The following is a 25,756-nucleotide window of genomic DNA, read 5'->3' as shown; positions in this document are numbered from 1 at the left end:
GGGTATGTGTAAGCAAAATGGTAATCTGGCTCTACTTTCGAAATGGGTTTAGGTTCTGAGCTTCTGCCAGATTGCTTAGACTACATCAATTCAAATCAGATTTTATTGGTCACATACACACATTTATCAGATGTTATTGCGGGTGTAGCGTATTCCATTCCTACAGTCTACAGCTGAAGGTGTAACATAGGGTCTAAGGGTAGAGTTCAAGGGTTGGGGTTGTTCCTGGACAGGCCTAGCTGTCACTGACTGTCATGAGTTCTCCCTCAGGGCATTATTGGCTCAGGCTTAGTTAAACTTTGTTGAATGCTCAGCTGTAAACTGGATTTTGGCAAGGCATGTCCAACTGTTTCCCCTGGGTTAAAATATTTATCCCTCTCTCTAACTCCCTCCAAGCTACGATCCCAAATCTAAATGTTTCAGAGGAGCCTGGAGGAAGAGGAATTTGTGATTTGCAGAAAGCACCTTGATTCTACTTAATTAGTCAAACACTCCAGGATTTTAATGGCACTAGATATTTAGCCATTCTCCAAAAATTGATTGGAGAATTCAAATTGGCCCCTATATTTTCTTGCAGTCAATTGCGTCAGTAATGACCTGTCGTGACAAGCAAGCAAAGGCCCTAACCAGAGTTTACCCCCCCCTCCCTAACCATAGTTTACCCCCTCCCTAACCATAGTTTACCCACCCCTCCCTAACCAGAGTTTACCCCCTCACTAACCAGAGTTTACCCCCTCCCTAACCATAGTTTACCCCCTCCCTAACCATAGTTTACCCCCCTCCCTAACCATAGTTTACCCCCCTCCCTAACCAGAGTTTACCCCCCTCACTAACCAGAGTTTACCCCCTCCCTAACCAGAGTTTACCCCCCCCCCTAACCAGAGTTTACCCCCCTCCCCTAACCAGAGTTTACCCCCCTCCCCTAACCAGAGTTTACCCCCCTCCCCTAACCAGAGTTTACCCCCCTCCCTAACCAGAGTTTACCCCCCTCCCCTAACCAGAGTTTACCCCCCTCCCTAACCAGAGTTTACCCCCCTCCCTAACCAGAGTTTACCCCCCTCCCCTAACCAGAGTTTACCCCCCTCCCTAACCAGTGTAAATAAAATGTAATTGTCACATACACAGGATAGGTGCCCCCCCTAAAGAAGCTCTTACCATATACTCTATCTGAACACTCTAATCGTAGTTTACTCCCCCCTCCCCTAACCAGAGTTTACCCCCCCCCTAACCAGAGTTTACCCCCCTCCCTAACCAGTGTAAATAAAATGTAATTGTCACATACACAGGATAGGTGCCCCCCTAAAGAAGCTCTTACCATATACTCTATCCGAACACTCTAATCGTAGTAGACTCCCCCCCCCCTAACCAGAGTTTACCCCCCCTCCCTAACCAGTGTAAATAAAATGTAATTGTCACATACACAGGATAGGTGCCCCCCCCTAAAGAAGCTCTTACCATATACTCTATCTGAACACTCTAATCGTAGTAGACTCCCCCTCCCTAACCAGAGTTTACCCCCCTCCCCTAACCAGAGTTTACCCCCTCCCTAACCAGTGTAAATAAAATGTAATTGTCACATACACAGGATAGGTGCCCCCCCCCTAAAGAAGCTCTTACCATATACTCTATCTGAACACTCTAATCGTAGTAGACTCCCCCCTCCCCTAACCAGAGTTTACCCCCTCCCTAACCAGAGTTTACCCCCTCCCTAACCAGAGTTTACCCCCCTCCCTAACCAGAGTTTACCCCCCCCCCCTAACCAGTGTAAATAAAATGTAATTGTCACATACACAGGATAGGTGCCCCCCCCCTAAAGAAGCTCTTACCATATACTCTATCTGAACACTCTAATCGTAGTAGACTCCCCCCCCCTCCCTAACCAGAGTTTACCCCCTCCCTAACCAGAGTTTACCCCCTCCCTAACCAGAGTTTACCCCCCTCCCCTAACCAGAGTTTACCCCCCCCTAACCAGAGTTTACCCCCCTCCCCCCTAACCAGAGTTTACCCCCCCCCCTAACCAGAGTTTACCCCCCTCCCTAACCAGAGTTTACCCCCTCCCCTAACCAGAGTTTACCCCCCCCTCCCTAACCAGAGTTTACTCCCCCTCCCCTAACCAGAGTTTACCCCCCTCCCCTAACCAGAGTTTACCCCCCTCCCTAACCAGTGTAAATAAAATGTAATTGTCACATACACAGGATAGGTGCCCCCTAAAGAAGCTCTTACCATATACTCTATCTGAACACTCTAATCGTAGTAGACTCCCCCTCCCCCCCCCCCTAACCAGAGTTTACCCCCCTAACCAGAGTCCCTAACCAGAGTTTACCCCCCTCCCTAACCAGAGTTTACCCCCCTCCCCCCTAACCAGAGTTTACCCCCCTAACCAGAGTTTACCCCCCCCTAACCAGAGTTTCCCTAACCAGAGTTTACCCCCCTCCCTAACCAGAGTTTACCCCCCTCCCCCCCCCCCCTAACCAGAGTTTACCCCCCTCCCTAACCAGAGTTTACCCCCCCCCTAACCAGAGTTTACCCCCCTCCCCTAACCAGAGTTTACCCCCCCCTCCCTAACCAGAGTTTACTCCCCCTCCCCTAACCAGAGTTTACCCCCCCTCCCTCCCTAACCAGAGTTTACCCCCTCCCTAACCAGTGTAAATAAAATGTAATTGTCACATACACAGGATAGGTGCCCCCCCTAAAGAAGCTCTTACCATATACTCTATCTGAACACTCTAATCGTAGTTTCCCTAACCAGAGTTTACCCCCCTCCCTAACCAGAGTTTACCCCCCTCCCTAACCAGAGTTTACCCCCCTCCCTAACCAGAGTTTACCCCCCTCCCTAACCAGAGTTTACCCCTCCCTAACCAGTGTAACCAGAGTTGTCCCCTAAAGAATTGTTTACAACAGGATAGGTGCCCCCTCCCTAAAGAAGCTCTTACCATATACTCTATCCAGAACACCCTCTAATCCAGTAGTAGACTCCCCCCCCCTCCCCCTAACCAGAGTTTACCCCCCTCCCCCCCCTCCCCTAACCAGAGTTTACCTCCCCCTCCCTAACCAGAGTTTACCCCCCTCCCCTAACCAGAGTTTACCCCCTCCCTAACCAGTGTAAATAAAATGTAATTGTCACATACACAGGATAGGTGCCCCCCTAAAGAAGCTCTTACCATATACTCTATCTGAACACTCTAATCGTAGTAGACTCCCTCCCTAACCAGAGTTTACCCCCCCTCCCTAACCAGAGTTTACCCCCTCCCTAACCAGTGTAAATAAAATGTAATTGTCACATACACAGGATAGGTGCCCCCCTAAAGAAGCTCTTACCATATACTCTATCTGAACACTCTAATCGTAGTAGACTCCCCCTCCCTAACCAGAGTTTACCCCCTCCCTAACCAGAGTTTACCCCCCTCCCCTAACCAGAGTTTACCCCCCTAACCAGAGTTTACCCCCCTCCCTAACCAGTGTAAATAAAATGTAATTGTCACATACACAGGATAGGTGCCCCCCTAAAGAAGCTCTTACCATATACTCTATCCGAACACTCTAATCGTAGTAGACTCCCCCTCCCTAACCAGAGTTTACCCCCCTCCCTAACCAGTGTAAATAAAATGTAATTGTCACATACACAGGATAGGTCCCCCCTAAAGAAGCTCTTACCATATACTCTATCTGAACACTCTAATCGTAGTAGACTCCCCCCTCCCTAACCAGAGTTTACCCCCCCCCTAACCAGTGTAAATAAAATGTAATTGTCACATACACAGGATAGGTGCCCCCCCTAAAGAAGCTCTTACCATATACTCTATCTGAACACTCTAATCGTAGTAGACTCCCCCCAACTCCTTGCTTTGGACCTTGGCATATCTGATTCAAATTAGTTCTTTTTCCTGAAATTACAACAGCCAATTTCAAGCCACATTTCAAACCACCTTCATTCTTGTCTGAACAGTCAAGTCTGATTTATTTGCCGTCAAGTGGTTTTTAGATTGTTGTTTGGCATATCTTGACAGTTTGACAAAGAACATGTCAAATAACTAGCTTGTTAATTGTTTACAAATAAATTAAAGAATGTGCTAGAAAGTTAACAGCTAACCAGCAAGTTAGTTGACTGCTGTGGCCAACCAAAAAGGACTTGTTTTGAAAGCTGGACCATCTAATCCTTTGAGGGCTTAAGTGTTCTTACACGATGATTTTGAACTCTCAAAGCAACTGGGAAACATCCATGGCAGGCATTGTTGTCACCTTGACTTGCTACATAACTTCTGAGTGATAGGAACCCCCACCACCAATCAGAGTACACCCACAGATAGAAAAATGAGACAGATATTTCAGCGGATGTATAAATGTGAAGCATCCACTTGGCGTTCCCACTCACTACCAAATATGGCAGTGAGAGGAAGCCCAGTGGCCGGCAGTGGGAGAAGGTGGAACGAGATGGATTTTGGCTGACATTCTGCAAATTCTCTCATTGATTTAAACCTTTGATCTCAAAAGAGTTTTCTGTTCCCGAAACTATAATCACTTGCAAACAGTGGACTAAGTTTTCTAGACTTTACCCTTTGCTAATGTCTCCAAAAAAGTGCATTGTTTAGAACAAGTGAAAAGGTGAATTGAGTTATTGCACATGCACACTTCAGACTAGGCATTCCGTAACGGAAATATGCAAATGTTTGCTAGAACAAGCCAATAGGATCTTGCTAGCTTGTGCTTGGCTCTGCCCACCTCATTGCTTGTTCTGCCCACTATGACTCATTTGTTTCCATTTGAAATGACAGGCTGTGGTCTATCTTGGTTTAGTTATAAATATCTTTGCTACACCACTGCCACACACCAGTGGTTACTATGACAACTAGCTTGGCCATGTCAGCAAATGACTGCTGTCTGAACACACATGATTTGGTCACTTGTAACTTGCTGTTTGGACGGTCAGTATTCTAAAATGGATTTGAGCATTAAGGCCTGCAGTGTGAACAAGGCTTTAGTAGTGTGATTATGGGGTCCTATAGACTAGGCCAGGGGGACGGCAACCCTGTTCCCGGAGGGCCGCAGGTACTACAGGATTTTGTCCCAACTAGGCACCACACCTGACCAACAGACCTAATTGATCTGTTCAGTGATTGTCTAAAATCAACACACCTGGTCTTCCAGGTCAGTTAAACTAAAACAAGACCAGGGTTGTCTAACCCTGGGCTAGCCTATATATATTTCCTCCCTCATCTTCTTGTGTGTGGCCGAGGTCGGTGTGGGTTGACTTTCGTAGTGTCACTCAGCAGGTTGTGGTGGTATCAGATGATGTAATGTCTTCTCTCTCTCTTTTCTGTCTCCTCATGGTGCCAAAAATCCACATTGGAATAAATTGTCTGAATTGATAACAATAAATATAACTATAAGTTTATATTATTAATGTGCACCACAGTTTTAAAAAATCCTTTAAACTAATACTACTAGTTTGATGGTTGTAGCCATCCAATTGTCCCATTAACAATCACCCACATTAGCAAACTTATTTAATTTCAAACTTCACATTTCTCTGGTATAGGCTACTTATTGTGATGAACCGTATCAGAAAAATGTCGGCAATAAGAGATTGGTATGGTCGGCGTCCGTTAATTTTCAGTTTATTTACCCAATCATATTGTCTCTAGTGGGGAGCGTTTGGGGCTCAGTGGTCTAACTGTGTCTCTGTCTGTAGGGGGAGCGTTTGGGGCTCAGTGGTCTAACTGTGTCTCTGTCTGTAGGGGGAGCGTTTTGGGCTCAGTGGTCTAACTGTGTCTCTGTCTGTAGGGGGAGCGTTTGGGGCTCAGTGGTCTAACTGTGTTTCTGTCTGTAGGGGGAGCGTTTGGGGCGCAGTGGTCTAACTGTGTCTCTGTCTGTAGGGGGAGCGTTTGGGGCGCAGTGGTCTAACTGTGTCTCTGTCTGTAGGGGGAGCGTTTGGGGCAGTGGTCTAACTGTGTCTCTGTCTGTAGGGGGAGCGTTTGGGGCTCAGTGGTCTAACTGTGTTTCTGTCTGTAGGGGGAGCGTTTGGGGCAGTGGTCTAACTGTGTTTCTGTCTGTAGGGGGAGCGTTTGGGGCGCAGTGGTCTAACTGTGTTTCTGTCTGTAGGGGGGAGCGTTTGGGGCGCAGTGGTCTAACCCAGCCATGAGCATCATCGGGGCCGAGGATGAGGACTTTGAGAATGATCTGGACCCCGTGAGTAACTTCCTGGTGACAATGAACTGTAGCGAACAATAGGCTGATGAATGATCATATCTGTTCTGACCTTTCTCTCTAACCCTCTCACATACTCCATTCTCTACCCTTCTCCTCCTCATTCCCTGTCTCTCTAATCTGCCCCCCTCACATACTCCATTCTCTACCCTTCTCACCCTCATTCCCTGTCTATCTAATACTCCATACTCCATTCTCTACCCATCATTCTCTGTCCACCAATGTCCTCTATCTAATCTGTCCTTCACTCTGTACCTTCTCCTTCTTCCCTCCTCTATTCCTCACCTCTCCCTTAGTATATCTACTGTTTCTAATCCCCCCCCTCTCTCTGTCCATTCCAGACGGTGGATGACCACAGCAGTCACTTCACCAGTATAGAGCTAGTGAAGAGTCGGCCAACCCACCTGCTGGTCTTCCTTCAGCACGTCATCCTGCAGTTCGACTGCTCCTCCTTGGTGAGAACTACAGTGTGTGTGTGTGTGTATATGTGTGTGTGTGTGTGTGTATGGTGATGTATTGTCTGATGTGTGTGTGTGGGTGTTTATGTCCATGTTAGTGTGTGATGAGTGTCTGTCTGCTCCATGTGTAGCTCTGTTTCTGTGCATCTCCAGTGATATTAAGCATGCCTGTCTCTCCCTTTTATTCTGCATGCAGACACCGTGATCCGCCCAGGTACTGTTACCCCTTCACAGCCCAGACAGGCTCCCTCTCCTCACCCCTCTCCCAAACCCCCTACCTCCCCCTACCTGTCCCTGTAGCTAGTGATGCACCTGTATTTTAATTCACACCAGACTGTCTATCCTCCACATTGTTACAATGTGCTGTATAAAGTCTGCATACGGCCGCGCAAATGACCTAATAGTGTTATAGAAAATGGTTTATGTGTGTGGTACTTACATCTTTTAGCTCACTTCCTCATTTTTATCTTTCTTGTTCTCTCTCCCTCCCAGTTGTGTTACCTCCATGCTGACCTCTTCAAGAACCTCAGTACCAAAGAGACCAAGAAGCAGTTTGTGGAGTTCTACAACAGCTTCCTGGACAAGAGCGCTGTAAGTGCAAGAAACACAGGGAACTAGGAAGCGAGTGTAGAGCCCAGAGCCAGAATGGCACGTCACTGTTCTGTACCGTACTTCCTCTGCTTTCTTGGTACTGGCCGTTTGTCCAGCTGTACCCTCTGTACCCCTCTTCCTCTCGCCCTGTGTGTGTGTGTCTCTCCCTCTACTCAGTGTGTCACACTTTCTCACGCTGACAAACGACTTCCTGTTCAGGTCGTGGGAATGAACTTTGTTTTACACTCCCTCTCTATTCTAAAAGGATACGTTTAGTGAAAGTTCATTGGAACATTCAGAGGTAGAGAGAGACTCATGGAGTAGACATTGTACTTTTGTTTTCAAATTTTCCTCTTGCCTGCATTTTGTTTTATTGGTATTCAAGTGACATCTGGTGGTGACTGTGGTGTACTGCATTATTTGAGAATTCTATACTTTATTTATTTTATTTATTTCACCTTTATTTAACCAGGTAGGCTAGTTGAGAACAAGTTCTCATTTGCAGTTCGACACATACAACAACAGAGTTACACATGGAGTAAACAAACATACAATCAATAATACAATAGAAAAATCTATATACAGCATGTGCAAATGAGATAGGATAAGAGAGGTAAGGCAATAAATAGGCCATGGTGGCAAAGTAATTACAATATAGCAGTTAAACACTGGAATGGTAGGATGTGCAGGAGATGAATGGGCAAGTTTAGATACTGGGGTGTAAAGGAGCAAGATAAATAAATTCAGTATGGGGATGGGGAAGATTGGATGGGCTATGTACAGGTGCAGTGATCTGTGAGCTGCTCTGACAGCTGGTGCTTAAAGCTAGTGTGGGAGGTAAGAGTCTCCAGCTTCAGAGATTTTTGCAGTTTGTTCCAGTCATTGGCAGCAGAGAACTGGAAGGCGAGGCGGCCAAAGGAAGAATTGGCTTTGGGGGTGACTGTTGAGATATACCTGCAGGAGCACGTGCTACGGGTGGGTGCTGCTATGGTGACCAGTGAGCTTAGTTGGGGCTTTACCTAGCAGAGACTTGTAGATGACCTGGAGCCAGTGGGTTTGGCGACGAGTATGGAGCGAGGGCCAGCCAATGAAATCATACATGTCGCAGTGGTGGGTAGTATATGGGGCTTTCGTGACAAAACGGATGGCACTGTGATAGACTGCATCCAATTTGTTGAATAGAGTTGGAGGCTATTTTGTAAATGACATAGCCGAAGTCGAGGATCGGTAGGATGGTCAGTTTTACAAGGGTATGTTTGGCAGCATGAGTGAAGGATGCTTTGCTGCGAAATAGGAAGCCAATTCTAGATTTAATTTTGGATTGGAGATGTTTAATGTGAGTCTGGAAGGAGAGTTTACAGTCTAACCAGGCACCTAGGTATTTGTAGTTGTCCACATATTCTAGGTCAGAACCGTCCAGAGTAGTGATGCTGGACGGGCGGGCAGGTACGGGCAGCGATCGGTTGAAGAGCATGCAATTAGTTTTACTTGTATTTAAGAGCAGTTGGAGGCCACGGAATGAGAGTTGTATGGCATTGAAGCTCATTTGGAGGTTAGTTAACACAGTGTCCAACGAAGGGCCAGAGGTATACAGAATGGTGTCTCCGCTTTCGCTGCTGGTGATTCTTTGATCCACCTCTACGCAGACATCATTGATGTATACAGAGAAGAGAGTCGGCCCAAGAATTGAACCTTGTGGCACCCCCATAGAGACTGCCAGAGGTCCGGACAACAGGCCCTCCGATTTGACATACTGAACTCTATTGGAGAAGTAGTTGGTGAACCTACCGAGGCAATCATTGAGAAACCAAGGCTGTTGAGTCTGCCAATAAGAATGTTGGTATTGACAGAGTCAAAAGCCTTAGCCAGGTCGATGAATACGGCTGCACAGTAATGTCTCTTATCGATGGTGGTTATGATATCGTTTAGGACCTTGAGCGTGGCTGAGGTGCACCCATGACCAGCTCTGAAACCAGATTGCATAGTGGAGAAGGTACGGTGAGATTCGAAATGGTCGGTAATCTGTTTGTTAACTTGGCTTTCAAAGACGGATGGCTTGGGTGTTAAGCATGTCCCAGTTTAGATCACCTAGCAGCATGAGCTCAGAAGATAGATGGGGGGCAATCAATTCACATATGGTGTCCAGGGCACAGCTGGGGGCAGAGGGTGGTCTATAGCAAGCGGCAACGGTGAGAGACTTGTTTCTGGAAAGGTGAATGTTTAGAAGTAGAAACTCGAGTTGTTTTGGTACAGACCTGGATAGTGTGACAGAACTCTGCAGGCTATATCTGCAGTAGATTGCAACACTGCCCCCTTTAGCAGTTCGATCTTGGCGGAAAATGTTATAGTTAGGGATGGAAATTTCAGGGGTTTTGGTGGTTTTCCTAAGCCAGGATTCAGACACGGCCAAGACATCAGGGTTTGCAGAGTGTGCTAAAGCAGTGAATAAAGCAAATTTAGGGAGGAGGCTTCTAATGTTAATATGCATGAAACCAAGGCTTTTACAGTTACAGAAGTCAACAAATGAGAGCACCTGGGGAGTAGGAGTGGAGCTAGGCACTGCAGGTCCTGGATTAACCTCTACATCACCAGAGGAACAGAGGAGAACATACAAATGTTGTTGTAGAAGTCAGTGTGATGCATATTATTATTATGTCAAATTAACATGTTCTCTCCCTCCTCTTCAACCCACACAGATTCTCAGAGTGCAAATCCCTCACAATGTATCATTTGAGTTGGGTAAGCCCTCCTACGATCGTTCTCTTATGATTTTAGATAATGCAGCCACCACTGGTCTACTCAGCATTATCTGAATAAAGCATGGTGTGTATGTAATCTCTCTGTCTCAGACCGTACCAGACCAGACCTGCTCAGTGAGGAGCAGCAGAGGAAGTTTGTCCAGGATGTCCAGTTGGCTCAGGCCCCAGAGGTGCTGCGACAGCTGGAAGACTTTAGGTGACACACCCACATCCATTGAACCAGCAGTGACCTGTTCAAAACCTATTGACCTATTGACTCATCAGTGATAACGTTGGGTTAAAATAGTCTCTGCCCTAAACACAAACTCTCTTGTTGCTCCCCATACACACGTGTGTACCAACTAGCCCTCAGCGATAATGTCAGACTGATGACAGTTATACAGTGTGTGATGTAAATACTTAGAGATACTTCCTGCTGTGCCTCCCTCCCAGGCAGAAGAGGATGATGGGTATGACCCCTAACGCGGCAGAGCTGCTGGAGGTGGAGTCTCACTACCCCACCGATCGTATCCCCATGGAGATGAAGGAGAAGGCCGTGGCAGAGACCCTGCTGGACAAAATGTCTGAGATCCAGTGAGTAGACGGCTGGGGTGGATTATTGACTGTCATAATGCAGTACTACATAATGTATAGCTTTTATGTAACTTCATAGATAAAGGTACAGTCTAATTAGCTAAGTTAAACCTCCCATGGCTTCGTTTGGGGGCTAGTTTAATTTGAATTCAATTAAATGCTGTGTAGTATCATCATGACATCACAGGCCTCTAGACATCACAGTTCCAGTCCCTCAGCGGACATTTCTAGAATATGGTGCAGAAATACACACATTGACACAACCAGTTCAACACACAGGGACCACTAGGGGGGTAGATGGAGGATTAAAGACATGGAGGAGAGAGAGGGATTTGGGGAGAAAATGAAGAGGGACAACAGTGATTGGAACAGAGGGGGTGAAAGGGAGGTGGAGGAGAGGAAGCAGAGGGAGAAGGAGAGAGTCAGCAGTGCCACGTTGGCAGGAAGGCTCTCCCCTGGCATGCTGCCAACCGGAGGGATGGAGAGGGGGAGGGAGGGAGAGTAGGGGCAGTGTAGTCCGTTCATCTACCTCTGATCCAGTAGCCAGATACAATGAATTAACACTGGAACAAGTGAGGAGGAGAGCAGGAGACAAGCTCTTTAACCTGCAGTGTGAAGAGAGAGGATGAAAGTGACTATAAGAGAGAGACCAACAAAGGGGATATGCCCAATGCATAAGTCCCTTTTTCTGGTTACTACTGTATTGTCAGTGGAGGAAGTATGAAAAGCTTGTCAGCAGGCAGTGTAAAACACATCATAAACTTACTGACTCACAATCAACTCTCTCTGTCTCCTAACTACAAAAGAGTTATTCATTTATTCTGCCCATTTAGATTCACTTACACAATCCTCATCTCTCCTCCACAATCCCACACCCGCCCTCGTTCAGTCGCTCCCCCGTCTCTCCCCCTCTTGCCGCCAGAACATGGTGACCTCACCACCTCTGACTCCTATTGGTCAGTCAGTGGAATGGAGGGATGGGGCATCCTGATTGGCTTGAGGAATCCTGGGGAAACCCCTCCCCTCCCTTTATGTTGATAGAAAAGAGAAACCGTAGGATCTCATTTCCATATTCTTGCCTGCTTGTTGCATCAGACTAAAACACAGTTAAATAGCCATTTCCGGTGTCCTGGAGCATTGTTAGATTTTCCATCCCACCCTGCAGACAACTCCCAGAGAGCAGCTGTGCCTTGACTTCACACTTATCTTTTGCAGATAGTTAGACAGCTGATACCTTGCCTTGTGCAGAAAATCAGATTGGATAGATTTGTACAGATTAGATTTTTGCAGTGTTTTACTTTAAAAACAATTGTCAATAGTTTCTTGTGCATTGTTTTGGGTGCAGCTTTTAATGCATCTCTCATTGTTTTAGACTTTGTTTTATTTTTTCCCTTTTTTTGTTGGAAAGATCAGGATATGTTCAGTAGCTTCTGCTCTGAACACAATATCACTGCAGTCAGATTTGAGTTGGTTCAGGAGAAGCTTAGTCGCTTCAGATTCCACCGTCCCAAAACAGAGTTAAGAATCGGTTGAGAAAGAGCGAGGGAAAATGCTACTTAATCGACTGCGGCAGTAAGTCTACAGACTTGGCAATGTCTGCACTTATCTCTCTCTCTCTCTCTCTTTAATATCTATTCATCTCCTCTCTTTCAGCCCCTCCATCGTCGCAGACGAGGAGAAATGGTGAGTTCTGTGTTTCACGGTGCTGTGTGTCTGAACCACTTCCGTCAATGTGTGAATGCATGCTAGACATGCTTTGTCCAGCTCCCTGCTTAGATTCATTCATCTTTTAAAGTCCATACATGCCTTATATTTATTTGACCTTCCTCCTCAATTAGTTTGTTTTGCTCTATAGTTGTACGTTGTGCAGACTTCAGTACTGTAGTTGTACGTTGTGCAGACTTCAGGACTGTTGTTGTACGTTGTCCAGACTTCAGGACTGTAGTTGTACGTTGTGCAGACTTCAGTACTGTAGTTGTACGTTGTGCAGACTTCAGTACTGTAGTTGTACGTTGTGCAGACTTCAGTACTGTAGTTGTGCAGACTTCAGGACTGTAGTTGTGCAGACTTCAGACTGTACTGTAGTTGTGCAGACTTCAGACTGTAGGTTGTGCAGACTTCAGGACTGTAGTTGTATGTTGTGCAGACTTCAGGACTGTATGTTGTGCAGACTTCAGGACTGTATGTTGTGCAGACTTCAGGACTGTAGTTGTATGTTGTGCAGACTTCAGTCCTGTACGTTGTGCAGACTTCAGGACTGTAGTTGTATGTTGTGCAGACTTCAGTACTGTAGTTGTATGTTGTGCAGACTTCAGGACTGTAGTTGTATGTTGTGCAGACTTCAGTCCTGTAGTTGTTGTGCAGACTTCAGGACTGTAGTTGTATGTTGTGCAGACTTCAGTACTGTAGTTGTATGTTGTGCAGACTTCAGTCCTGTAGTTGTCCAGACTTCTTCAGTACTGTAGTTGTACGTTGTCCAGACTTCAGTACTGTAGTTGTACGTTGTCCAGACTTCAGTACTGTAGTTGTACGTTTTCCAGACTTCAGTACTGTAGTTGTACGTTGTCAGACTTCAGTACTGTAGTTGTACGACTTGTCCAGACTTCAGTACTGTAGTTGTGCAGACTTGTCCAGACTTCAGTACTGTAGTTGTAGTTGTATGTTGTGCAGACTTCAGGACTGTAGTTGTACAGACAGACTTCAGTACTGTAGTTGTACGTTGTCCAGACTTCAGTACTGTAATTGTGTAGTTGTACGTTGTCCAGACTTCAGTACTGTAGTTGTACGTTGTCCAGACTTCAGTACTGTAGTTGTACGTTGTCCAGACTTCAGTACTGTAGTTGTGCAGACTTCAGTCTGTAGAGACTTCAGTACTGTAGTTGTACGTTGTCCAGACTTCAGTACTGTAGTTGTACGTTGTCCAGACTTCAGTACTGTAGTTGTACGTTGTCCAGACTTCAGTACTGTAGACTGTAGTTGTCCAGACTTCAGTACTGTAGTTGTACGTTGTCCAGACTTCAGTACTGTAGTTGTACGTTGTCCAGACTTCAGTACTGTAGTTGTTGTCCAGACTTCAGTACGTTGTGCAGACTTCAGTACTGTAGTTGTACAGACTTCAGTACTGTAGTTGTACAGACTTCAGTACTGTAGTTGTACGTTGTGCAGACTTCAGTACTGTAGTTGTATGTCGACTTGTGCAGACTTCAGTACTGTAGTTGTACGTTGTCAGACTTCAGTACTGTAGTTGTACGTTGTCCAGACTTCAGGACTGTAGTTGACTGTCAGACTTCAGTACTGTAGTTGTAGACTTCAGGACTGTGTTGTACGTTGTCAGACTTCAGGACGTTGTACGTTGTCCAGACTTCAGGACTGACTTCAGTACTGTAGTTGTACGTTGTCCAGACTTCAGTACTGTAGTTGTACGTTGTGCAGACTTCAGGACTGTAGTTGTACGTTGTGCAGACTTCAGGACTGTAGTTGTACGTTGTGCAGACTTCAGGACTGTAGTTGTACGTTGTCCAGACTTCAGGACTGTAGTTGTACGTTGTCCAGACTTCAGGACTGTAGTTGTACGTTGTCCAGACTTCAGACTGTCAGTTGACTGTAGTTGTACGTTGTGCAGACTTCAGGACTGTAGTTGTACGTTGTGCAGACTTCAGGACTGTAGTTGTACGTTGTGCAGACTTCAGGACTGTAGTTGTACGTTGTGCAGACTTCAGGACTGTAGTTGTACGTTGTGCAGACTTCAGGACTGTAGTTGTACGTTGTGCAGACTTCAGGACTGTAGTTGTACGCTGTGCAGACTTCAGGACTGTAGTTGTACGCTGTGCAGACTTCAGGACTGTAGTTGTACGCTGTGCAGACTTCAGGACTGTAGTTGTACGCTGTGCAGACTTCAGGACTGTAGTTGTACGTTGTGCAGACTTCAGGACTGTAGTTGTACGTTGTGCAGACTTCAGGACTGTAGTTGTGCAGACTTCAGGACTGTAGTTGTGCAGACTTCAGGACTGTAGTTGTGCAGACTTCAGGACTGTACGTTGTGCAGACTTCAGGACTGTAGGTTGTGCAGACTTCAGGACTGTAGTTGTATGTTGTGCAGACTTCAGGACTGTATGTTGTGCAGACTTCAGGACTGTATGTTGTGCAGACTTCAGGACTGTAGTTGTATGTTGTGCAGACTTCAGTCCTGTACGTTGTGCAGACTTCAGGACTGTAATTGTATGTTGTGCAGACTTCAGTACTGTAGTTGTATGTTGTGCAGACTTCAGGACTGTAGTTGTATGTTGTGCAGACTTCAGTCCTGTACGTTGTGCAGACTTCAGGACTGTAGTTGTACGTTGTGCAGACTTCAGTACTGTAGTTGTACGTTGTCCAGACTTCAGGACTGTAGTTGTACGTTGTCCAGACTTCAGGACTGTAGTTGTACGTTGTCCAGACTTCAGGACTGTAGTTGTACGTTGTCCAGACTTCAGTACTGTAGTTGTACGTTTTTCAGTACTGTAGACTTCAGTACTGTAGTTGTACGTTGTCCAGACTTCAGTACTGTCAGACTTCAGTACTGTAGTTGTACGTTGTCCAGACTTCAGTACTGTAGTTGTACGTTGTCCAGACTTCAGTACTGTAGTTGTACGTTGTCCAGACTTCAGTACTGTAGTTGTACGTTGTCCAGACTTCAGTACTGTAGTTGTACGTTGTCCAGACTTCAGGACTGTAGTTGTACGTTGTCCAGACTTCAGGACTGTAGTTGTACGTTGTCCAGACTTCAGGACTGTAGTTGTACGTTGTGCAGACTTCAGGACTGTAGTTGTATGTTCTGCAGACTTCAGGACTGTAGTTGTACGTTGTCCAGACTTCAGGACTGTACTGTGTACGTTGTCCAGACTTCAGGACTGTAGTTGTACGTTGTCCAGACTTCAGGACTGTAGTTGTACGTTGTCCAGACTTCAGGACTGTAGTTGTACGTTGTCCAGACTTCAGGACTGTAGTTGTACGTTGTCCAGACTTCAGGACTGTAGTTGTACGTTGTCCAGACTTCAGACTGTTCAGACTTCAGACTGTAGTTGTACGTTGTCCAGACTTCAGGACTGTAGTTGTACGTTGTCCAGACTTCAGGACTGTAGTTGTACGTTGTCAGACTTCAGGACTGTAGACTTCAGGACTGTAGTTGTACGTTGTCCAGACTTCAGGACTGTAGTAGTTGTCCAGACTTCAGTTGTAGTTGTACAGACTTCAGGACTGTAGTTGTACGTTGTGCAGACTTCAGGACTGTAGTTGTGTTGTGTAGACTTCAGTTGTGCACTTCAGGACTGTAGTTGTATGTTGTGCAGACTTCAGGACTGTAGGTTGTGCAGACTTCAGGACTGTAGTTGTATGTTGTGCAGACTTCAGGACTGTATGTTGTGCAGACTTCAGGACTGTAGTTGTATGTTGTGCAGACTTCAGTCCTGTACGTTGTCCAGACTTCAGTATTGTAGTTGTACTGTACGTTGTCCAGACTTCAGTACTGTAGTTGTACGTTGTCCAGACTTCAGTACTGTAGTTGTACGTTGTCCAGACTTCAGTACTGTAGTTGTCCAGACTTCAGTTGTCCAGACTTCAGACTTCAGCACTGTAGTTGTACGTTGTCCAGACTTCAGGACTGTAGTTGTACGTTGTCCAGACTTCAGGACTGTAGTTGCACTGTAGTTGTACGTTGTCCAGACTTCAGGACTGTAGTTGTACGTTGTCCAGACTTCAGGACTGTAGTTGTACGTTGTCCAGACTTCAGGACTGTAGTTGTACGTTGTCCAGACTTCAGGACTGTAGTTGTACGTTGTCCAGACTTCAGGACTGTAGTTGTACGTTGTCCAGACTTCAGGACTGTAGTTGTACGTTGTCCAGACTTCAGGACTGTAGTTGTACGTTGTCCAGACTTCAGGACTGTTCAGTTGTACGTTGTCCAGACTTCAGGACTGTAGTTTCAGTACTGTTGTCCAGACTTCAGTACTGTAGTTGTACGTTGTCCAGACTTCAGGACTGTAGTTGTACGTTGTCCAGACTTCAGGACTGTAGTTGTACGTTGTCCAGACTTCAGGACTGTAGTTGTACGTTGTGCAGACTTCAGGACTGTAGTTGTATGTTGTGCAGACTTCAGTCCTGTATGTTGTGCAGACTTCAGGACTGTAGTTGTATGTTGTGCAGACTTCAGTCCTGTATGTTGTGCAGACTTCAGTCCTGTAGTTGTATGTTGTGCAGACTTCAGTCCTGTACGTTGTGCAGACTTCAGGACTGTAGTTGTATGTTGTGCAGACTTCAGTCCTGTATGTTGTGCAGACTTCTGTCCTGTAGTTGTACGTTGTCCAGACTTCAGTACTGTAGTTGTACGTTGTCCAGACTTCAGTACTGTAGTTGTACGTTGTCCAGACTTCAGTACTGTAGTTGTACGTTGTCCAGACTTCAGTACTGTAGTTGTACGTTGTCCAGACTTCAGCACTGTAGTTGTACGTTGTCCAGACTTCAGCACTGTAGTTGTACGTTGTCCAGACTTCAGTACTGTAGTTGTACGTTGTCCAGACTTCAGTACTGTAGTTGTACGTTGTCTTCAGACTGTCAGCACTGTAGTTGTACGTTGTCCAGACTTCAGCACTGTAGTTGTACGTTGTCCAGACTTCAGCACTGTAGTTGTACGTTGTCCAGACTTCAGCACTGTAGTTGTACGTTGTCCAGACTTCAGCACTGTAGTTGTACGTTGACTTCAGACTGTCAGACTTCACTGTAGTTGTACGTTGTCCAGACTTCAGTACTGTAGTTGTACGTTGTCCAGACTTCAGTACTGTAGTTGTACGTTGTCCAGACTTCAGGACTGTAGTTGTACGTTGTCCAGACTTCAGGACTGTAGTTGTACGTTGTGCAGACTTCAGTACTGTAGTTGTCCAGACTTCAGTGTAGACTTCAGACTCCTGTAGTGTTGTGCAGACTTCAGTCCTGTATGTTGACTTCAGGACAGACTTCAGTCCTGTATGTTGTGCAGACTCCAGGCCTGTATTGTTTGTCCAGACTTCAGACTTCAGTTGTGCCAGACTTCAGGACTCCTGTAGTGTTGTCCAGACTTGTGCAGACTTCAGTCCTGTACGTTGTGCAGACTTCAGTTCTGTAGTTGTCCAGACTTCAGTACTGTAGTTGTATGTTGTGCAGACTTCAGTCCTGTATGTTGTGCAGACTTCAGTACTGTAGTTGTATGTTGTGCAGACTTCAGTCCTGTATGTTGTGCAGACTTCTGTCCTGTACGTTGTCCAGACTTCAGGACTGTAGTTGTATGTTGTGCAGACTTCAGTCCTGTACGTTGTGCAGACTTCAGTACTGTAGTTGTATGTTGTGCAGACTTCAGTCCTGTATGTTGTGCAGACTTCAGTCCTGTATGTTGTGCAGACTTCAGTCCTGTATGTTGTGCAGACTTCAGTCCTGTATGTTGTGCAGACTTCAGTCCTGTATGTTGTGCAGACTTCTGTCCTGTACGTTGTCCAGACTTCAGGACTGTAGTTGTATGTTGTGCAGACTTCAGTCCTGTACGTTGTGCAGACTTCAGTCCTGTAGTTGTATGTTGTGCAGACTTCAGACTTCAGTCCTGTATGTTGTGCAGACTTCAGTGTAGTTGTGTATGTTGTGCAGACTTCAGTCCTGTATGTTGTGCAGACTTCAGTCCTGACTTCAGTCACTGTTGTGCAGACTTCAGTACTGTAGTTGTCCAGACTTCAGTACTGTAGTTGTACGTTGTGCAGACTTCAGTCCTGTACGTTGTCCAGACTTCAGTACTGTAGTTGTACGTTGTGCAGACTTCAGTACTGTAGTTGTACGTTGTGCAGACTTCAGTCCTGTACGTTGTCCAGACTTCAGTACTGTAGTTGTACGTTGTCCAGACTTCAGTACTGTAGTTGTACGTTGTGCAGACTTCAGTACTGTAGTTGTACGTTGTGCAGACTTCAGTTCTGTAGTTGTACGTTGTGCAGACTTCAGTACTGTAGTTGTACGTTGTGCAGACTTCAGTACTGTAGTTGTACGTTGTGCAGACTTCAGTACTGTAGTTGTACGACTTCAGTACTGTAGTTGTACGTTGTGCAGACTTCAGTACTGTAGTTGTACGTTGTGCAGACTTCAGTACTGTAGTTGTACGTTGTGCAGACTTCAGTACTGTAGTTGTACGTTGTGCAGACTTCAGTACTGTAGTTGTACGTTGTGCAGACTTCAGTACTGTAGTTGTACGTTGTGCAGACTTCAGTACTGTAGTTGTACGTTGTGCAGACTTCAGTACTGTAGTTGTACGTTGTGCAGACTGCAGTACCGTACGTTGTGCAGACTGCAGTACCGTACGTTGTGCAGACTGCAGTACCGTACGTTGTGCAGACTGCAGTCCCGTACGTTGTGCAGACTGCAGTCCCGTACGTTGTGCGGTCCTGTACGTTGTGCAGACTGCAGTCCTGTACGTTGTGCAGACTGCAGTCCTGTACGTTGTGCGGTCCCGTACGTTGTGCAGACTGCAGTCCTGTATGTTGTGCGGTCCTGTACGTTGTGCAGACTGCAGTCCTGTACGTTGTGCGGTCCTGTACCTGGTGCAGACTGCAGTCCTGTACGTTGTGCAGACTGCGGTCCTGTACGTTGTGCAGACTGCGGTCCTGTACGTTGTGCAGACTGCGGTCCTGTACGTTGTGCAGACTGCGGTCCTGTACGTTGTGCAGACTGCAGTCCTGTACGTTGTGCAGACTGCAGTCCTGTACGTTGTGCAGACTGCAGTCCTGTACGTTGTGCAGACTGCAGTCCTGTACGTTGTGCAGACTGCCCTGTACGTTGTGCAGACCTCCTGTACGTTGTGCAGACTGCAGTCCTGTGCAGACTGCAGTCCTGTGCAGACTGCAGTCCTGTACTGCAGTCCTGTACGTTGTGCAGACTGCAGTCCTGTATGTTGCAGTCCTGTACGTTGTGCAGACTGCAGTCCTGTATGTTGCAGTCCTGTACGTTGTGCAGACTGCAGTCCTGTACGTTGTGCAGACTGCAGTCCTGTACGTTGTGCAGACTGCAGTCCTGTACGTTGTGCAGACTGCAGTCCTGTACGTTGTGCAGACTGCAGTCCTGTACGTTGTGCAGACTGCAGTCCTGTACGTTGTGCAGACTGCAGTCCTGTACGTTGTGCAGACTGCAGTCCTGTACGTTGTGCAGACTGCAGTCCTGTACGTTGTGCAGACTGCAGTCCTGTACGTTGTGCAGACTGCAGTCCTGTACGTTGTGCAGACTGCAGTCCTGTACGTTGTGCAGACTGCAGTACTATAGTTGCATTACTTTTCCATAAATGGCAGCCTTTCTCATATTCCAACCCCAGCCTTTCTCATATTCCAACCCCAGCTTTTCTCATATTCCAACCCCAGCCTTTCTCATATTCCAACCCCAGCCTTTCTCATATTCCAACCCCAGCCTTTCTCATATTCCAACCCCAGCCTTTCTCATATTCCAACCCCAGCCCTTTTCATATTCCAACCCCAGCCTTTTTCATATTCCAACCCCAGCCTTTTTCATATTCCAACCCCAGCCTTTTTCATATTCCAACCCCAGCCTTTTTATTCAACCCCATTCCAACCCCAGCCTTTTTCATATTCCAACCCCAGCCTTTTTCATATTCCAACCCCAGCCTTTTCATATTCCAACCCCAGCCTTTTCATATTCCAACCCCAGCCTTTCTCATATTCCAACCCCAGCCTTTCTCATATTCCAACCTCAGCCTTTCTCATATTCCAACCTCAGCCTTTTTCATATTCCAACCTCAGCCTTTTTCATATTCCAACCCCAGCCTTTTTCATATTCTAACCCCAGCCCTTTTCTCATCTCAACCCCAGCCCTTTTCTCATCTCAACCCCAGCCCTTTTCTCATCTCAACCCCAGCCCTACTCTATCTTTCACGCCCATTCTTTTTATTTACAGCTCATGCTTTAGCATCCTCTGTAATAGTGTATCATTACTGTTTCTATTGCAATGCCAATATATATGCATTTATACAGTATGTACTTTCATACTTTCATCACCACTAACTTTACAGAGATCTCGCTCTCCCTCCGTCTCTCTCGTCCTCCAGTTCGTCAATCTTTGCAGCAGTGGCCTTCTACATGAAGCACCTAGGAGTGAAGTCCAGGGTAGCTGACAGTAAGAAGTCCAGAGGGTTCTTCAGGAGACCCCTTGGGAAGGTGAGTCTGTCTGTCTGGTTGGCAGCTAGCTGGACTCCACGGTCCCCAGTCCATACCACACACCAACCTATCCAGTATTATTAGACTGTTCTTGTCATAATGCGCTCTCTCTTTGTTTCTCTTCCTCCCTCTCAGAATAAGAAGAGTGAGGAGTCCACTAAATCTAAACCGAAGGGGGGTTTTCCCAACATCCTCAGCGCCGCCGGTGGCTGGATTGCTGGCAGCAGTACGTACCAGTAGTGTCATAATATGAGATGAGATTGTACTTTATCAATACCCAAGGGGAAATGAGTTTGTCTTCCTTACATCGTTAAAAAATAATACATACTGTATACACTACTAAATACATACTGCATACTGAAGGTACAGAGAAACAGAGTGGATGACATATCGTATAAGCTATGTCAGGTGTTTGATTATCGATCGCCATCTAAAAGTGGGTCTACCAGAATGACCGTAGTGCCTGTATAAGACAAAGTCTTTGTAGAATTAAAAAGAACCCGTTGTCTTGCCCTGTGTTCTTCTTTCAGCTGAGGTCAAACTTCCTAAAGTGGAGGCTGAAGGTACCACCGTCTGGCTCTCATCCCCTCTTCCCCACCCCTTTATCTCTAGAATGGTTTAGTCCTTACTAATCAACCCCAATGCATGTTTGCATGTACCAAATCAAACCTGGAAGGGGATCTGAGGGGAATGCCGAGTTTTTGATTTGTTGACTTACTGTTTTGCTTCTGTTTTGCGTCTAGGTGTAGATTATATGGCATGATCTGTAATCACTGGTGTTTTGATAGTTGGACTCACCACACACGCTACAGCTGGGACGAAGAAACAAACATCTGTGATTTTGCTATACAATGTTCCTGTAGATTGTTCTCTAAACCGTTGTTTGGTCAACGGTAATAGCCTATGTGTTAAGTTGATTCCTGCAGAAATGTGACGTTTGGTGCAAATTTGATGTTTGGAGAAACGCGGATAACCATCAGAGCTAAGTGTTTTGAGTTCCAACTGCCATCTCAGTTGTCTTACTTGGCACTGGAAATCAATAGTCAAAAGCCCTCCCGCTAATGTAAAGTAGCCTAACTGTCCCTTTAAAACATTTAGTTTTATTGTTGTAGGCTATTTATTGTTATCGAGCAAAATAGTTACATTCATCACATTATCACTTTTTGTCCATCTCGCCCAGCTCTAGCACCTCCCCCAAACATGATTTATTGCTGATTTATCATTATTCAAACAATTGGTCAATGTATCACAACATGGATTTTTGTCCATCTCGCCCAGCTCTCTCTCTCTCTCTCTCTCACTCACTCACTCACTCACTCACTCACTCACTCACTCACACACACACACATACACATACACCTGAGAATGATTAACCCTCCTCTCTCACCACAGATCCACTGATTACCCTATACTCATCCTGTCTGTCTCCTCAATGTCATCCCTTTTACCATCTATTTCTCTTGCTCTCGCTCTCTCTCGCTCTCTCTCTCTCTCTCTCTCTCTCTCTCCCTCAGTGGATAAAGAGAAGGTGAATCAGGAGCGTAAGGTTTCCAGCAGCCTCGCCCTCTCTCGAGGCTCCTCCGCCTCTGATGCTGCTCCTCCAGCATTAAACAGGAAGTCTGTTTCCACAGGATCCTCCCCCCATCAGGGTTTGGAGGTCAGCGAGGGCTCAGGAGTTCACATCAGTGTGACCTCCAGCCCAGACTTCTCCCACAGCGAGATAGGTAAGGCTGATTGGATGGATACATGGTAGCATAGCACCACCCAACCTAACTTAGGGTGTAGTCAGTGAGGTGAATCTGAAATGTGTGTTTCCTTTGCTCCTCTCCCAGGTCTGTTCAGCAGCCGTTCGGACCCCCATTTGGTGGCGGAGGGGGGTGAGCTGTCCCCCGGGGGGATGGCAGGGGGGCTGGCTGTATGGGAGCCCCCCTCTCCCAATGAACCCCCCCTGGAGGAAAACCTGGACAAAGACAGGTGAGGAAGAAATAGAGGAAGAGGGAGGTAAAAAAAAGAAAGAAAATGGAGTAGATGAGATGTATAAAACCAAAGACCAACATAGACCCAACACCTTTCGGGAAGATGTTGAACATAGTCAAACAGTTTAAAAAGGTTAGGGGTCAGTGGCTATGCTAAGGCTGAGGAAGTGTGGTAAAACTCCCTCAGTGTCTCCGTCTGTCCCTGCTGTGTACTGTGCTGCCTAGCCTACCTACCACACCTTAGCCCTGTCCTGCCAGAGCAGCTCCATGTAGCGAACATCACTAAGACCCACCCAGCATTTGGAGATGGACCCTTACTGGGGCTACAGGGACCTGGTCTTCCCCTCCAGCCCCCAACCCCTCCTCCTCCCTTCTCCTCTACCACAAATCTCTTGTTTTGTTTACCTGTTCTCCACTTTCTCTCTGTGTGTCCATTTTTCATGTTTGTGTTTGCTCCTCTTCCAAAGCACCACTGCTGTCTCCTTGTTTGTGTGATGCTGACTCTGCTCAGTTATTCAGAGCAAGTTAAGTGTATAATAGTTAACATTGTACTGTAGTGTGTCATCTTGTCTGTGTGTCTGCAGGCTAGACTCAAGTACCAGAGCTGGGGAAAGCTGGTATAACGTTGTTGTTATGTTGTCTGGGGTTGTACGTCTGTCTGATTTGGGCATTCATTGTGCTATATTTGATTTGTACAGCATTGTATCTCTACAGGCTTAAGTTCATTAAGTTGACTTTTACTGTGCTTCAGTCGTGCGGTCCAGCTTTAGATTTGTCTGTTGTCGGCTTTATCCCAGTCCTACTGTAGGTCAAGCAGTGAGGTCTGGTTCGCTTTCATGTCTGTTGCTTGCAGAAGGCATCAGTGTGTGTGGTTCTATAGGGTTCCACTATGTTCTGTTGTCCAGTCTTTACAGGGCTTCATGTAGTACCATGTTCAGGACAGCAGACGTCTTGTGTTTGTGGGCGTGCTTTGCTTTCTGTGGTTTTACAGTGCGTTCAGTGCTGCTAGGCTCTGTCCATGTGCTGCAGCGGTTGATGGGGAGAGTTGGAGGTTTGTAGAAAGGAGGTGTGTTACTGTTGAATGGTTGTGGTGGTTATGTAACTGTCCTGTCCTGTGTTTTTACAGACGCAAGACAAGGTGGGTTTCTACTTCTCTGCGACAGGGATACGGACACGCACTGGGCCTCATATTGATAACACACAGTCCATCCTGCATTACTGCGCGCACACACACACACACACACACACACACACACACACTGCATGGCTAAGTATTGTTTATCCTGTACCTTGGACTGACGTGAGTGGGCTGTGATGTTAGAGAATAATAGTCTTCTTGTCAGTGTGTGTGTGAGATTGGAGGGTTGATAAGCCCAATTGATTGCCATTTAACACTGCGTAATTGAAAGGCCTTGGTACACAGACACACTGAGATGTTACTAAGGACCGCTTTCTTAACTTATAGTGTTGAGGTAGATGGGCTTCCAATGTGTTTCTAATAGGGCTAGTCATTAAGCAGTAACCCAGGACTGTGTGGAGTGTCTCTGCTTCCAATGTGTTTCTAATAGGGCTAGTCATTAAGCAGTAACCCAGGACTGTGTGGAGTGTCTCTGCTTCCAATGTGTTTCTAATAGGGCTAGTCATTAAGCAGTAACCCAGGACTGTGTGGAGTGTCTCTGCTTCCAATGTGTTTCTAATAGGGCTAGTCATTAAGCAGTAACCCAGGACTGTGTGGAGTGTCTCTATACTCCTGAGTCTAACCATCCATTCTCTGTCACATCTCTTGTGTGCTTTTCTTTTGATCCTCTACATTCCTTTGACATCACATTGACTTCCTCTGAAATGGTTCTCCTGCTTGGATCCACTTTATCCTAATATCTCCCCTGTCTTTGTTGTTCCACTCCGTACTCTTTGGTTTGGTCTTTTGGACCATTTCCCTGTGGTTCCTGTACTCCTCACTCTGTCTGTCTCTCTACTTCCTCCCCTGCCTTCCTCCTTATACTACCATCCTCCTTGTATTTTTCCCACCCACTGGCCCTCCTCTCGCTCTCCTCTCCCTTCGATGTGCTCTCCCCCTCCCTCCCTCCCCAGGCGTGTGGGACGCAGTGAGAGTGCTCGTGTGGACAGACATTCCTCCCGTCGCCGTGGCTCCTCCCGGGCCAAACAGTCGCGTTCCCGTAGCGACGTGGACCTGCAAGCCGCCGCCACGGCAGCACACTCCTCCCCGACCTCTCCCCATCCCTCGTAAGGCGGACCCCCTATCCCCCCTTCTCTCATGGGTCGAGAGAGGAGCACAGCCACAGACTGACATAGTCACAGGCAAACTGATGGACAGACTGATGGACACTGGCAAACTGACTATACTAAATGATAGACAGACTGACTGACTGACTATAGTAACTGATGGACAGGCAGACTGACTGACTATAGTAACTGATGGACAGGCAGACTGACTGATTATAGTAACTGATGGACAGGCTGACTGACTGATTATAGTAACTGATGGACAGGCTGACTGACTGACTATAGTAACTGATGGACAGGCAGACTGACTGATTATAGTAACTGATGGACAGGCTGACTGACTGATTATAGTAACTGATGGACAGGCTGACTGACTGACTGACTATAGTAACTGATGGACAGGCTGACTGACAGACTGATTATAGTAACTGATGGATGGGCTGACTGACTATAGTAACTGATGGACAGGCTGGCTGACTGACTATAGTAACTGATGGACAGGCTGACTGACTGACTATAGTAACTGATGGACAGGCTGACTGACTGACTATAGTAACTGATGGACAGGCTGACTGACTGACTGACTGACTATAGTAACTGATGGACAGGCAGACTGACTGATTATAGTAACTGATGGACAGGCTGACTGACTGACTGATTATAGAAACTGATGGACAGGCTGACTGACTGACTGATTATAGTAACTGATGGACAGACTGACTGACTGACTGATTATAGTAACTGAT

At 46.4% G+C, this 25,756-nt stretch overlaps 1 protein-coding gene across 5 annotated transcripts in view; it reads left to right on the top strand.

Annotated features, from left to right (window-relative positions):
* Positions 1-25,756, top strand: part of LOC112235289 (rho guanine nucleotide exchange factor 1-like) — a 57,558-nt gene that overhangs the window by 14,376 nt on the left and 17,426 nt on the right. For 2 of the 5 annotated variants that reach the window (XM_042304908.1, XM_042304909.1), the window contains exons 2-15: positions 6,100-6,186; positions 6,546-6,659; positions 7,155-7,253; positions 9,950-9,992; positions 10,103-10,208; positions 10,445-10,585; positions 12,239-12,268; positions 20,682-20,790; positions 20,926-21,016; positions 21,321-21,353; positions 22,305-22,514; positions 22,623-22,764; positions 23,893-23,904; positions 24,858-25,010. In XM_042304908.1, the coding sequence (XP_042160842.1) occupies positions 6,136-6,186; positions 6,546-6,659; positions 7,155-7,253; positions 9,950-9,992; positions 10,103-10,208; positions 10,445-10,585; positions 12,239-12,268; positions 20,682-20,790; positions 20,926-21,016; positions 21,321-21,353; positions 22,305-22,514; positions 22,623-22,764; positions 23,893-23,904; positions 24,858-25,010 (1,334 nt within the window). In that variant the 5' untranslated portion in view covers positions 6,100-6,135. The remainder of the gene's footprint in view (positions 1-6,099; positions 6,187-6,545; positions 6,660-7,154; positions 7,254-9,949; positions 9,993-10,102; positions 10,209-10,444; positions 10,586-12,238; positions 12,269-20,681; positions 20,791-20,925; positions 21,017-21,320; positions 21,354-22,304; positions 22,515-22,622; positions 22,765-23,892; positions 23,905-24,857; positions 25,011-25,756) is intronic. The other 3 variants (XM_042304911.1, XM_042304910.1, XM_042304912.1) reach the window with 3 other exon arrangements.

This window comes from Oncorhynchus tshawytscha, linkage group LG23, assembly GCF_018296145.1.
Source record: "Oncorhynchus tshawytscha isolate Ot180627B linkage group LG23, Otsh_v2.0, whole genome shotgun sequence".
Taxonomy (NCBI): Eukaryota; Metazoa; Chordata; class Actinopteri; order Salmoniformes; family Salmonidae; genus Oncorhynchus; species Oncorhynchus tshawytscha.
Note: the sequence above shows the minus strand (reverse complement) of the source record. Positions and strands in the feature narration are given on the sequence as shown.